The 15,744-nt window shown below is 43.0% G+C and overlaps 1 protein-coding gene across 2 annotated transcripts in view; it reads right to left on the reverse strand.

The window, feature by feature from the left end:
- Positions 1 to 1,651: 1,651 nt before the first annotated feature.
- Positions 1,652 to 15,744, reverse strand: part of LOC147612518 (importin beta-like SAD2) — a 109,376-nt gene continuing 95,283 nt past the window's right edge. For both annotated transcript variants that reach the window (XM_086783152.1, XM_086783153.1), the window contains exons 18-22: positions 13,273 to 13,412; positions 5,474 to 5,622; positions 5,166 to 5,317; positions 4,955 to 5,081; positions 1,652 to 2,268 (exon numbers count right to left, since the gene is read on the reverse strand). In XM_086783152.1, coding sequence (XP_086639278.1) covers positions 2,105 to 2,268; positions 4,955 to 5,081; positions 5,166 to 5,317; positions 5,474 to 5,622; positions 13,273 to 13,412 — 732 coding nt within the window. In that variant the 3' untranslated portion in view covers positions 1,652 to 2,104. The remainder of the gene's footprint in view (positions 2,269 to 4,954; positions 5,082 to 5,165; positions 5,318 to 5,473; positions 5,623 to 13,272; positions 13,413 to 15,744) is intronic.

A 15,744-nucleotide genomic window follows, 5' to 3' on the forward strand; every position in this document is an offset into this window, starting at 1 on the left:
TCAAACACCCTCTTTAGGCATGCTAGGTGCTCTCTCCAAGAAATAAATATACAAATCGTCAAGAAAACTTCGAAAAACTTTCTTAAGAAGTCTTTAAAAACAATATTCATAAGTCTTTGAAATGTGGCTAGTGCGTTGGTTATGTAAAGTAACCTAGCAAGTTTGGAAAGGGTAGGAGGTGGCGCCAAATGGATAAGGTATTGACTTTACTCCCCGAACACAGGTTCGAGTCCCATCCACCCTTGGTACACACGAAGAAAAACTTTGGGAAGAGTAGTGATGTGAGCACTTTGGGAAGTCGTATGGCAACTTTGAGATAAGAAGTGGTTTCAAAGGTGTTTGATCATGCTCACCTAATCTCTTGTGGACACCAAGCTTAGCCTATTCCACTCTCCTCTCTGTTTCATGAGTGATCAAATTAGTAAGATCACAACAAAGAAAACAAGATAGTACCAAAACCAAAAACAATCTCAGATAGTATATGTGACATGTCCGTGTTATTATACTATACAATGTGAACTTTTGTTCCACTAATTGGCTTGAACTTTTTTATACATTTAAAGACCTTGCAATCCATAGCTCTTGAAACTCTTATTTCCATGATGCCAAAGTGAATATCCATATTTTCACTTGTTACCTTTCTTTAACATCTGATGCATTCAAAAATAGCATAAGAATGAAGATTGAGACACAAAATTTTATGATTTCATATCAACATGCCTACACTAATGGACATACTTAATTATGTGTGCATTAACGACCGTCCATTGGCTTCCACCGACCCTTGAGCATATGCATACATAACCAGAACTCACTCTAAATTTTTTCTAATGGGTTCCTTGTTTTTTATTCTAATGAGCAATCAAAAATAATTTCCTTTAATGTAGTCCTTTCCCATTGCATAAAATTGTCAATGTTTGTTCCTTTGTAACACTAAGAATAACTCGTTCACTTGTTAGTGACTTGCACACTTTGATTTATATCAAAGCAATATTGTTTCAAAAAGTTTAGCCCCTTTCTTTGTAACAACATTGAGAATGAATCGTTACTACGCATCTTTAGATCAACATCATTGCCACCATTGAGAATGAATCGTTGACCAATCACTATGCATATCCTTAGATCAACATCATTGCCACCACCATTGAGCAAGCTAATGCATTATCTTTGGTTTTCCAAAGCAACAATAAAAATGAGAAATAATTAGTGCAAAACATGCTTAGGCTTGCATTGCATCCATGCCAACATGTTAAGGTATTTTGTTATTTCTCAAATTTGCGCATGATGTACATTTAAATTCAACACGAGAAATTATGAGCTCAACTTACCAAGCATTCTAATTTCATGTATGGTGGCTTGGTTCCTACCTTGGTTTCATGTATAGTGGCATGAGTTCTAGCTTTACCTTTAATTTAATATCTTATATGGTTTTTTTCGAATGTTCCTAGCATGCAAGCGTGTCAACTTTACAACAACAAGGCTTTTATGCTTTTAAAAGAATCCTAATTTGTGCATGGCATGGGACATTAATGAAGATGCCAAATTAGGTAGTAAGTTTATATGAAGTCCATGGTAAAAACTCAACTGAAAAAATACTAATCCATATCAGAGAGAGAGAGAGAGAGAGAGAGAGAGAGAGAGAGAGAGGGACATATGTATCAGAAAAGAAAGATTTATTCACATCTATCAAAGACCCAAAGGTCTATGAGACCAAAAGGAAATACATGTTCCATGACTGCAGTAAGTGTTGATCAAAAGATGAAAAAAAAAAACCTGAGCCAAACCCAAAAGAACAAAAGCCCATCATAACAAAGAAAACTATTGACCTCTTTTAATAATACAACTCATAGAATATGGTAGGCAACTACCATTCTCAGATACAAAAGCCGGTAACTATTGCTGCTACCTATGGGGAGCAGCAGTGACATGCAATCACTTGGTGCAAAAATAAGGGACTCAACCAACAACCTGTAGAGTTGACACGTTCCCCTGGAAGGCTCGTGAGAGTAAAACAAAACCTTTCATTGAAGCAATGAATACTAAATGAAAGAATACCCATCTCATAAAAAACCATTTACATGTGAAGCTTCTTGCCACTGACCCATCATTGCTGTAAATGAGACATTGCACTTTTCTCAGCCAGTTCTTTCTCAACTGCTTTTCTCCTTTCTTCAGCATGCTGTGCGAGGCCATGTGCCATAGCCTGATGCTGAAAATCTAGAGACTGTGTGAAGGCTTGAAACCTTATAGGATCAGCTGTTGACATGCCTGCAAGAAGACATTTATCGATGTATAAATTGCTAGAGATTGAAGACAAGAATGAGATGCCAGTATGATAGCCAAACTACATTGATGACCATCACATTTTCTCTTAGTTGAGATCATAGCATGTGATGATTTGATAATTGAATAACCCACAGAATTGTATAGAGCATGCCGCTTTAGGAGACAGCTAAAGAGTTACCAGTGAGCACCACATCACTCATGCAACTAGCATCGAACCTGCATCCTTCCTCAAATGCATGTGCCTTAACGACATGAGGGTAGTCTGGGACCGTTGAAAAGGTTCTTCAATGAGTGACTATGACTGTAGGTAAGGGTTTGTATGAAGAGTAGATGCAGGTGTACCCTGCAGCCGCATGGAGGCCCTCACCTATGAGATTGAACAGACTGGAACCGAACACGATGAGATGCTGGTTAAGTGCACACTGCGCACAAACGAGGGCCGGAGGACGAGTAGATGGCGACCAAGAGGGTAGTGCATTTGATGCATTTTGCAGCCCACCCAGTCCAGGTGTAGCCAGCTTGGATATTTTTTCACGCCTGGACAGTATCTGGAGGACACCACGATGCTCAAAAGACCAAAAAAGGTACAAGCTTTGGAAATAAGAGATTTATCCAGCACCAGAGCTATGGCACCTGGAACCTAGTCATGGTGCTTGGAACAGGATCTTGGTCAAGCAGCAGGACTTGATTGCACAGGAAGCAAGCCCCGAAGCCTTGGGGAAGGATTCGCGCGAGAATACAGGCTAAAACGTGGTCACTTGATAATGTAATCATGCCTTTCTCCTTGCTGGAGAATTGGCTGGCCATGTGTTAACTACGCTAATAGCTAGTGCCCTCTCTTCGAGGACCTGACCAGCAGAAGGATCAGGAGAGAGAGGCCCACTAAAGTCTCCCCCTTCCACCTACCCCCCAAAAACCCTCTCTTTTTTAGCATTGCTGGCACGGTAGTCGCTTGAGCGAACAAACACATCCCTTATCCCAATCAGCCCAGAGGCGGCAGCAACCATAGGGGCACCCTCCTACAGCAGATGGAAACCCGGCAATGGCACTCCGACAGCAAGGGCAATGGATAACACACACATTCTTGGCAAAGTAACAAGGAGATCCAATGTAGGAGGAGCTTGGGTTTGCAAACAATGAAGGAAAGCATTAGGATCCTACTTTCCATGGAGGTGGAGCCATCAAGCAAGTCAGAACTCTGCCACAACATAAAGGTGAAGCCGTCAAGCAGTGGCAAGGAGATCTGGTGTAGGAATATTTGTCAAAACATCCCAACAGAATGGCAATGGATGAATCAGTGTAAGAGAGCTTGGGTTTGAGAAAGAGGAAGATTTCATGGTTGCAAGTGCCAAGGAGGAGGCAGCCGTCTTGGAATCTTCAACCACCTTGCCCATGTAGCCACACAAGAGCAACTCGTGAACGGTGACAAGCAACCCCTGGTAGGGAATTCAATCTCAGAAAGCAGCTCATCATGGTTTGCAAAAAACTGTGTTGTCAAGGTGGAATAAGAAAGAAACCCAATGGAGACTCCGATGACTACACTGGAGCACCCTCAGAGCCATTGCAACATAGTCAAACTTGACCTTGGTCCTTAACATATCCACGCCCAACGAGCTGAATGTCCATGATGCACCCCTGCTCACCAAAAAAGCCACCCCACATGCTACTTTGACGATAACAGCATGCTGGTCTGCTGCTTGGGAAGTTGGGATGCATCCCATAGGTGTGATCAATTCGAGAAACTGCAGTGACCGGCAGGAAGAGGGAAGGGGGAGAGAGGAAAAATAGGGGGGGGGGGGGGGGGGCGGGCTTGTGGTGGTCTGTTTACTTCTAGTCTTCTTCACAGCAGACCTTAAGTAATCTATGCCCAGTCGTGCATGTTTTTGGTTGCATGATAAGACAAAAAAGCTTCCATGCTAGATCAAGATGTTCTAAATAAGCACGACATCGATCGAGATGTTCTATGGTAGCTTATGTGTGGAGTATTCGGGTCTGCAATATAGGTACCCTATCCAAGGTAGGAGGGCAGTAATCCCTTCAAACCATGGTTGGCTGATTAAATAGCTCGTATTTCGATGGATTTTCTAAAGGTAGAAGCCTCACCCAAATCTGAGAGGTTACACTCACACCTTTCAAAAGGAATGGGAATGGTGACAATAAACTCCACACATAGAGCGGCCAGACCAAGTTTAGCATGCCTGGCATGCAAAAGGGAGCCTGAATTTTGTATTCCCTCATTTGTTTAATTTGGAGGTTGAACCGCTGCGGATGAGGGCAAAAGGGTTTGGCTGTAAGTTTGGAGACAAGATTACCCCTAGCATGCCAAAAAAGGAACCAATGAATGTTGGTCTGCCCAGTACTCGTGAAGATGTTATCTTGACTGGCCAATGGCAGAGGACTTACATCCAACACTAGGGCTCCACATGAAGGACCTCACACCACAATATTTTCATGAAGGTGTGACTCTTGGTTGGAGAAGGCGAATCGATTTGACGCAATAGGACGTGTGTTTCATCAGTCCAATCGTAGTGTGCAAGTAAGGTAAAGGCATGCTTTCAAAGTTTTGGCACTGCCCTCTAATGGAACTTGGACACTGACTGCACTTAATATAAAATATCACATATAACATCTATGTCACAAAGAACAGGTAGTACAACGCTGGACATACCTTTCATTACGTCAGCAAAAAGGATGAAAGGATCAACATTATCAATGGGTGACTGAAACTCATCATCATCTGTGAAATCGTCATCGCTATCATCCTCATCTTCAGCTTGCCTATGGAATGCACTTGCCTGGCATTTAACATGACATTCAAGGAATGATGTTGTGATACATATAAGTTAAGAAGTAAACAGAGCACCCTGCAAATGGCAAACCTGTGCGGCTAGCTTCTGAAGCTTCTGATTGTCTGCCTCATCACCATCCTCATCATCTTCCCCTAGCTCTTTATCCCAGTTATCATCCTCATCGGATGCCAAGCCTTCAACTTCCCCATCATCCTCAGTGTCATCACCTTTCTTTGCTGCCTCTACGACACAAGAATCACAGAAATAAGTAGATCCCAGAAGTCATGCACAAGGGCAAGAAGTTACACTAAGCCTCCAAATACTCTTTTCGGCTCCAAGAACAGAGCTGAACTTCCTAACACTAAGCAACATGCTTGACACTCTCCCTTCTAACGTACCTTCTAATTGTTCCTTGTAGGTGACAAGCAATTTAAGCACAGCTTTGAAAATCTGATCGAGGCCTGACTGCACTTCTTGTGGCATAAGCTCAGCTGGCAGTGGTAACAAAGATACCAGGCCCAAAATGCACACCTTCTTATCATGCTCCCTACAAAAATGTATTCCATTCTCAAAAAATTAAATAAAGCAAGCAACCAATTAATCAGCACAATATATCAGGAATTATGTAAAACAACCCAGGCCAAAAACAAATGCCCTTTTTTAATTTCAGCTGCTACTTGAAAACACATTTAGCACAAGTGTGTGGGTGTGTGGGTGTGTAAATATATATAGATATACATTGTGTGTGTGTGTGTGTGTGTGTGTGTCCAAGAATACGGAGGCTGATGTAAGGGCTCTCATCAAAGCATTGTCTCTCTATCATTTGGCTGCAATATTGCATGTTATTTTTTAAAATTCCAAGTTGCTCCCTTTGAAAGTTTTTGACTGGCATCACATTTTCTGGCCGGGTCAGATCTTGCCATCTAATGAGATAGTCAGGCATTTGGGTTACCCAATTGGTTGAGAGTTGTCCTTGAAGGATGAGATTCAATGGGTGATTGGCAAATTGCACTATAAATTTGAATATTGGAAATTATCTATGTGGACTCTACATGTGCGATTGCGAATAGTGCAGTCATTTATAATGGCATATGTGCACCATTATATTCCGCTACTACCTTGGTCGCATAGACAAATTGACAATTTCATGTCTAAAGCAATGGAATGCCTATGGAAAACCAAGCGGATAGAAAAGGGCTACGTTTGTTGAGGCAAGAGCTCATATGTTTGCCCAAAATTCATGGTGGGATCGATGTTCTTAATATTCATTATCATATATTGGCAAGGAAGGCCATTCTTTTATTTGATTACATAGAGCAGGTGAAGCCAGGCACGTAACATCGTGGATGAAAATGGTTATGTTTTCACTTTTCCACAAACCATCAGGCAATGTAATTTGGGGATTAATCACAGGCCAATCTAGAGAGGCACTTTTGGAAATGATGCAACCTTTTCAGCTAGTCCCAATGCTTGAGAAGACAGGAATTCTAACTAGATGATAGCCACTTTTGAGGTCCATCTTTGTGAAGTACTTAGCACCATTGAGTCTTTCGAGGATGTACTCTATCCTTGGCATGGGGAACTTGTTCTTGATTGTCAACTTGTTCAAGGCTCAATAATCCACACAAAGACATGTGGTCTTATCTTTCTTCTGCACAAAAGATGAGGATGAAGACATGATGAAACCAAACCTAAGTACCTGTGCGAGTTGCGTCTCCAACTCAACTTCCAGGCTCCAGCACCTTGGAAAGACAATACGGAAACTTTTTGGGTGGCTCAGCTCCAGTTACCAAATCGATACAATGGTCTTCAGGACGAGATGTGGGGGTCCGGGTGGGAGATCATCCCACAACATGATGTCCTGAAACTGCTGGAGGAGTCCTGTCATCAGTGACTCTAATGGAGTAGCGGTGGATGCCGATATCTACTGTGGGCGGACATAGATCATCGCACACTCTACCTCCTTTCTAATAGCTCTACTAGCCTCGAGGTGGGAAATACACGGAATACCTGAATGCTCGGATCCCCGCGGATAATAGTAGGCTCAAGTAAACCTTCGACGATCGTGAAGGTGTCCTATCTCCAATCAGGAATGGGTGCATACTCGCAAAACCACTGAATCCCTAGGATCATGTCGCACCTGAGGAGGGGCAAGACAGTGAAATCCCTCTGAAACTGGGCCTTGTCGACTATGAAGGTGAACTATTGAGCTTTCTGGGAGATACGGGTACGCAAGCCGGGATTGAACCCATTTACATCCAAATGATGAGGCACTAGGACACATCTCATCTTGGTCACCAAGAGCAGGGAGATGGCATCTTCGGAACTGCCCATGTCGAAGAGAATGACAAATTGTTGCCCCTTCGCTGTGCCATAAGCTCTGATGAGACCTTTTTGAAGCTCCTTAACTCCGCCCTCTTGAATATAATCAAATACCACTACGGATACTATATTCAAAGCGGGCAAGAGCTGAATAGCATTGATGGTTGAGGGCGGGGGTGGTATAGTTGTGGCGGTAGCCACTATGGAGGTTTGTTGTTTGTCTTTTTCCCCTTTCCATTTGGAACAATCCTTCTCTGCATGTCCCGTGTGGTGGTAGAAAAAACAAAGGTTCTCTTTGAAGTACCGCTCCTTCTCATATGACTGTAAGAATCCTCTGGTAAGACCCTCCTTGATCTATGCCTACATTAATCTATTTGTTAATTACCCACTAATTACGTCTTAATTATTTGCTAATCACTTTGTTAATGATGTTGATTCTAGTGTTTGATCCACCATAGCTCATCACAATGCCCTAATTTCAACATGGTATCAGAGCCATGCCTACAATCCATCAATTTGTGAGCCCATTATCTTGCTAATTATTTTGCTAATTAGGATTAGTAGAAAATTATAATTTTTCCTCTTTTTTCAACTAGGCTCTGCACCCCCAGCCAGTGGAGGAGCTCCCTCTCCTTGCACACATCACATTAGGCCAAACCCTTCTAGCCACAACTAGCCAACTCAGTGCTCCTTCAGCCAGCTGAAACAGATGCGCAAACCGTCGAGTAGAAGCGCCGATTTTCGCCGATTTCCTAGCGCCGTTTTTCTGCAGAAGAATGGAGATGATGTCTTGCTCAGCTACAATGGGTCTAATTCCTCTTAGCCCCAGGGGTTTTCAAGCATGCTCTACAAGCTAGTGAAGACAGAATTCAGTTTCATCAAGTCTACAATGAGATCCAAGCTCTTCATTAAATCTGCAGGTGACTTTGGTAAAACAGAGATTAAGCTTTCAATATTTGGTCAAATCTTGTGTTTATTGGCTTAATCCTCTACTAGAGTCATTGCTATTGATGGCTTTGAAAGCCATTTGAGCTCATTTGAAGTCTAAGGCACCACATCTGGACTCCCCGCATACTCTGTTTTCTGCACACAAAACAGTGGATTAATTTGCTAATCAATGATTAATCAATGCTAATCACTGTATTTTGATACAATTGAGGATTCAAATTAACCATTAGGTATCTGATACAGATCCCTATAACTTCAGATTGCAATTCGGAGTTGGTTTGATACTCCAACCATTCCGTACAAATTGGTTATCCTTGATTTAATGTAATTTCTAGGAAAATTGTGCTGATAAATTTGTGATAATCATCATCTTGCATTTAACCCTTGGTTAATGCCTGTAAATCTTACTCAAATTCAAGATTATTCACAGCCAGAGTTGCATTTGGGAATGTGCATGAGAATGAATGCTATACGCATTATGTATTGGGCACATTGCATTAGTGTAAAAATGGGATCAGACACTGCCCTTATCCAGAATAAGGCAAGAGGTAAGACCTCCCGCATAAATTTGGATTTGCGTTGCATAATGACACAAGATGAACATCAAAAGCCCAAAGGAACTGTCAGCAAAACATTGAAACATGTTGCTCACATGGAGCAAGAAGACCTGACGGACAAGCTCATGGCCCCAATCATGAAAGAAGAAGAACATCTCCTTCCAAGAGGAAGATCCACACCAAGAAGATCTAAAGGAAGCATTGAAGGAAGACATGGACATGAGAAGAGAAGCTGCCACGATAAGAAGACTGAAGACAAGAAAAGATGTGAGGCTCCAAAGAGTGAGGAGCCATGTGAAAATCTCTGTGAGAGAGAGAGAGAGAGAGAGAGAGAGAGAGACCCCACAACCCAATGTAACCTGCCCCAACAAAGTAAAACCACCTCTGAGCCACCGATGATGTAGGCCACGTGGTAGATGTATATGTGAGCACTTTAGTCAAGGTCGCGGGCACTTATAGTAGCCTTGGACACATAGAGAGAGAGAGTGTCAAGGACTATGTAGTTTAGGGACTTGAGGCACTGGTCACGGGCTATCAAGTAAGAGAGAAACTTGGTACAGGGTCCAGGTGTGCTAAGTTAACTTGAGGGGAGATGTGCTAGGCACTAGTCGCGGACTATCAAGTAAGGGGAGTCAAACTTGGTATAGGGTCTAGGTGTACTAGGATTATTCACTTGAGGGGAGGTGTTAAAAATACAAGTGAATAGGGTGTGTGCGGGAACAAGCCCTTGGTTAGAGGCTGTAAAAGAGAATGAGTAAATGTAAAAGAACCTGTGAAAAGGTGAGAAGAATCTACTGGGAGAGAATAAAGGGTAGCATGAGAAGATTTAGGAAGTGTGGAGATATTCTGGGAAGTGTGGAGATATTCTGGGAAAAGTGAAGAGGTGGAGAGAATCAGGGAAAAGAGGTGGAGTGAATCAAGGAGAAATCAGTGGGATTTGATGCTTGATGTAAACTCTATAAATTGAGGCATTGCCCTAATGAGAATTTGCTGGTTTTTGAGTATCCATGCCTACAATAATCTATTTGTTAATTACCCACTAATTACGTCTTAATTATTTGCTAATCACTTTGTTAATGATGTTGATTCTAATGTTTGATCCATCATAGCTCATCACAATGCCCTAATTTCAACACCAAGCATCCTCTCATCCTCCGTGAGACTCATGAGCCTCTTCCAATCGAACCGCTACGGGGGGGAAGAGTCACCCAGGCAGCCCACTGGTTATATCTGGCTACTCCAAGGTCTACCAAATTCATCCAAGATCAAGTCATTCCACACAATGGGCCGCCTTTAAGCCTCCTCAATTGACCGCGGAGGAATATGAACCAAGAGAAGCTCCTCATGCAATCCCAAGCTCGCAGAAAAGATCTCACCAAGGGCGAAGAAGATGGTCAGTATTCTGCATCAGAGAAGATAAAACGTGGGCTGTAAATCCAATCACCTCCCGTAATCACAATGCACCTCATAATCGGCTGCTGCAGAAGAAAATCCTTCCAAGGCTCAGTGCCAAGAAGAAATCCCGACTATGTCAAAGGTGTGACCATCCCCAAGAGTCTCAGTGTCATTGTCTTTGGGATTGCCCGAGGCACAACAGGTTTTGGCAACGGATCCTACGCATTTTCACTATGGATCAAGCCCTTGCCCGTATTGTTACGTGGGGCACAATTGCTTAGGCCACTAAGGCCACGAGCTTGTAGTGATAGAGGAGAGCGGTTTCAAATCTCTCGCTTAGTACAGCAAGGATGCCCTTTCGCCCCATTATTATATATCATAGTCGCATAGGCCATGAGCATCTTCCTCCGCTCCACTGCTGCTATTTCTCAATAGAGGTTGTCTCTTCGTAGTCAGGAAGAGTTGGTTGACTCCGAGTTAGTTAAGGACACAACCATGTTCTTGGAGGCCTCACACATATGTTTATGTTCCTTCCGGGTGGCACTGGAAGAGTTTTGTTTGGCAGCAATGGCCCTCATTCATTGGCACAAATCTGTTGGTTTTTGGATTAGTGACTCACCGAGAGTTGCTTGGGGTGCAGAGCTTGGTTTTACTTGGATCTGCAAAGGATGCACTGCTAGATACTTAGGATGCCAGGTTGGAGTTTATATTTCTCTTGCAGAGCAGTTTGCTCCGGTACTTACGAGTATTCGGAAGAAGCTTCTTCATAGGAGCTCTAGGAGATTGGATTTAGCCTCTAGAGCATTGGTGGCTAATCATGTATTGCTTACCTTGGCTTGGTTTATTGCCTCTTGTTGGTGCTTCTCTCGTGCATGCACAGGTCAGTTGCGGAGGTTGATCCGCACTTTTCTTTAGTCGGGTTTGGATGGCACCATAGACACACATGCCAAGGTAGCTTGGCTTACAATAGCCCAGACAAGAGGGGGGGCTGAATATTATTGATCCGGATGTTCAATGTAGGGCGTTGCTTTGCAAACTCGTGGTTAGAGGTTTCCTACCAGGCACTGAGCCTTGGAAGGACTTTTTTCTTTCTCAGATTTCCGGATGTACACCCCGTGTCGGGAGAGATTGGCTGCCCAGCACATAGTTTTTGTTCATGGAGGCAAATATCAGGACACTAGTCCTTTGTACTGATGCTTGTATTTTGCAGCACCTAGGGAGAGTCTCCCGGGCTGCCATGCAGTATTCACTGCTCTGTTTCTCTTATGAGCAGGAGAGATCTTTTGTAGCCCTACGGGCGTTTTTATATAACTGATGAAAGGATCTTTTCTCGGGAAAAAAAAAATATCAGGACACTATCTTCCCCTCTTATTGTAGTCATTATCAGAGCATGGAGAAACACGAGACCTTTCATGTGACAAAGGCTTCCTAGGTCTTTGGATGAGGTTGACCAACAACCTATTATGTGGAACGAGTTCATTAGGGATGAGGCCACTCGGCCACTTGGTGCATCTCATTACATGCAATGGTCAGGATGGGAGAGATGTGCATATACAGTTCTTGCTTGGAAGATCTTCAAGAGTCTTCCGGTGGATCAGAGAGCTACATCCATTCATCATCTTAGGGGCTCTCGCATATGTATTGATCAAATTGATGCAGCTATACCGCATGAGTGGCTCTCTAGGATCTTTAATGGAGACTGTCATCCGAGATGGCTGGGAGTCTTTTCTAGGATAGGTGTACCTTTGCACGTCATTGCTCTTCCGGACCAAGAGGCTACAGATTGCATCATCTATTCTATCACACCTAGAAGGAGATTGAGGAGATGTAGCATGGAGGGGATCATCCCAAACACCAGGCTTAGTCCAATGAGGATTGTTGGTCATTCAGGGAAGCACTGGTTCATTGATCCTTCTCCTCAACAAACAGTGACTCATGGCTCTTGGTATTTGTGGTTGTGTGATGACAGTCCTATCAAATATCTTCAGTGGGATCCAGGTGAGTGGGAGTGGATTGATGCCTCCGATCCATTGAAAAGCCTTCCCCTTTTCAGTTTCACGATCCGGAATGCCAAGCTCCTCATCACTCGATAGATGCATAGGATCCCTACTCTTAGGCCTCATTGGGAGAGTTATGATCACTCCAATGATACAGCACAGATATTGGCAAAGGCTTTGACATTCATACAGAAGGAGCCAGATCTCTCATTTCTTTTGGTTATTTCCACATGGTGGTCTCCCCACCAATCAGTGGAGATCAGTTTTCAGTGTAGCATCTGCCTGCCCGAGATATGCAACAATTTTTGAGACTGTACAGCATTGTTTATGGGGATGCAGCACTGCACAACGCATTCGGGGTTCTATAGTCTAACTTATAGGCAAATTGAGTGGATGTGCCATGTATGTTACTTGGGGGGGCAGTTGCTTGGCTTTCCCAATCTGGTACGCAGCTTTTCTATAAGGGCAATGATAGACACTGCTATTTCATAGTATTGCCAGCATGGTTTTTTGCAGAATGTCCCTCACTCACATTATACACCCCCCCCAGATAGAGGATTGACACAAATTGAGAGATTGTTGCCAGTATTACAACATGGCAGATTTGGAGAGCTAGATATCTTAGTGCATCAGCACTATATGGGGTGATATCATCCATAATCTCATGGCTACTTGGGCTCGTATTCAGGGGTCCTCTCGCTCCACGCAGGCAAAGCGCGTTGTATTTATGCAAGAGTGGGACCATGGCATTTTCTTTTCCTCTAGTCCCACCGGTCTTTCATGGCACCATGATGCTCCTCAGTGGCTGAGATCACCTTACTATGGGGGTGATTCTATTCTATTCCGGCTTATAGCCATGATTGTTGTATGCTTTTTTCATCCTTAATAGAAGTCTCAACTAGACAATCCCGCACGTTAGCGCACACACACACACATATAAACATATAGAATAACAAGATAACCTCATTGAGCAATTACCTTCGGAAATGAACAGGCTGGCCACTTTTCTTTGTCTCATAAAGAAGATTTAACCAAGCCTGAAAAATCTCAGCTGTGACTCCCATTTTCTGTAGAATGCTTAACACTAGCCCTGTGTTGTAGTAGAGTGCATTTGCAACCTATCAAGAACAGTACCCTCTATCAGTTATCATTTCTACAAAAAATCAAAGACAAGAAATAACATTTAAAAACCTTGATAACAACACCCACATGTGATAATGATATTATATCATTAACCCACCTCTTTCTTTGCTGCACATTTCTTTAGAACAGCAGCATGACAATTAAGAAGCCAACAAAATGCAGAACACCTGCCTTTTGCAAGGCAAGACCTTTAAAATTGAAGGAGGAGATTTCAGGCAAAACAAGACCCCTCGCACAAACTTAAACTAGCTGCTTATAACTGGTTACCTAACTAAAATGGATTCAAGATGTTCTCTCTATTCAGCAAATGAATTAAGGCCGTGTACAGGGTAAACTAAGGGAGTGTTTGCCACTTGTGAGATCTATTTGATAAGAGGACAAGGCCAATGCGTGACAGCAATTTTAGGGTTGCGAACTAGAATTTTATATCCTAGACGAAAAGGTTAATTGGTTTTTTTTAAAACACTTTATGTTCATTTTGGATTCAAGTCAAAGCACAGACCAAACAAAAACAAGTTTGAAAATCAGACCTCTAAATATGAAGAGAAGATCCACAAGCACAGATTCCTTCAAGTACTCCTCCCTAATATGAAGAGAAGATCCACAACCACCGATCACTTCAAGTACTCCTCCCTCACCACCTCTCACTCTTCCAAGTCTCAACTCTCCGTGGGCAATGCCGGTCACCTATGGGCACCTAGAGGCAACTAGTCTACTAGATGTGTAAGATTTAGTTTGTGCCAATTTCAATATCATATCTGAAGATCCATCACACCAGAAACCAATCCAATACACCATTTACAAAGTTTCTTACTTACCACCGGTCATCTGAGATGTGGGTGCAAAGGTCTCATCACAATCTATACCCTTTTGTTGTGCATAACCCTTCGCCACAAGTATGGCTTTGTAGCAATGAATGCTGCCATCAGACTTCTGTTTGACCTTATAGACTCACTTCGTACCACTAGCCTTCTTGCCGCCGAAAGGCAAGTCAACTAAATACCAAGTGCTATTTTTCAAAATAAATTCATATTCCTGCCGCATGGCATGCATCCAATGATGATCTTTTTGTGCTAATACCAAAAGTCAAAGTGTTGCTACCGAAAGTGGACGCTACTTTGAAATTCTTCTTAGTATGTGGTGCTATGGCAGCACATCATGGTTGAAAAGTGCATCAGTTGGCCATCAAAACCGCCTTCTTAAACGGTGATTTGCATGAGGAGGTCTATGTATCTCAGCCTCATGGTTTTGTTCAAAAGAGTCAAGAGACCAAAGTGCCCAAGTTATGGAAAGCTTTGTATGGCCTTAAGCACACCCATAATTGTTACGAGACACGTCTCAAACTGTTAGAGGCATTCGAGGCATCCACAATCGGTATGGTTTGTTACATGTGGAAGAACTCCATGGAAGGATTGAGATCCTGGTGTAAGCTCCTAGCATGATTTGTTACAAGTGGAAGGGCTCCATGGAAGGACTGATATCCTACTCTGAGTTTCTGGCATGGCTCAGTACATGTGGAAGGGCTTCATGCAAGGGTAGATACCCTCGTGAGAGTTCCTAGCATGATGATGAAGTCTCATGGAAGGGTGAACACCCTGGTGAGCATTCTTTATACCTATATGGGCAGTGCTCGAGACGGGTTCTGTACAAGATGAATAAGTTGGGAGATGGAATCCAAAATATTATGCATAAAGCATTTGTGTGTGTTTTGACATGCATGAATGACTTGTCTTAACTGCTTGGACAATGCCTGGTATTTTTGCTTGTGATTGTCCATGGGCTTCAAGGACGCCTGGAAACCCTGTGGACGCGTGTGTACACACTTGTTTGGGACTGAGGCAATGGTCTTATGTGCCTTGCAGGTGGTAAGCGACCCCAAAACTCAATTTTCAGCTTATATTTTATTATACTGAGGTTTATGAGTGGAGATGTTCACATACACTTAAATTTGGGCAGACAAATTATAAAGTGTTCACATACACTTAAGTTTGGGCACACAGTTTATAAAGTGTTCACATCAAGTGGACCAGTTTTTAATAAAACTTGGCCATTACTCAAGGTGGGCAGCCCATCATGCAATAATAGCTCCACGAGTTGCTATTCTGGGGTGGAGAAGCCAAAAGCAACCAAGCGCCCCTTTCCAGCTATTTTTGGAGTGACACACTCTAGGGTTTGTGTCAGTTGGACATGCTAGACAGCCCCTAAGGAGCTGGTCAACTCCTTCCAGGGTGGATAAAAAGCTGATTGCTTGCTTCCATGGCTACCTGAGACAGAAGCGATTCCTCTCTCTCTCTCTCTCTCTCCTGC

Source organism: Cibotium barometz, chromosome 45, assembly GCF_041138505.1.
Source record: "Cibotium barometz isolate CiBa-2024 chromosome 45, ASM4113850v1, whole genome shotgun sequence".
NCBI classification, from domain to species: Eukaryota; Viridiplantae; Streptophyta; class Polypodiopsida; order Cyatheales; family Cibotiaceae; genus Cibotium; species Cibotium barometz.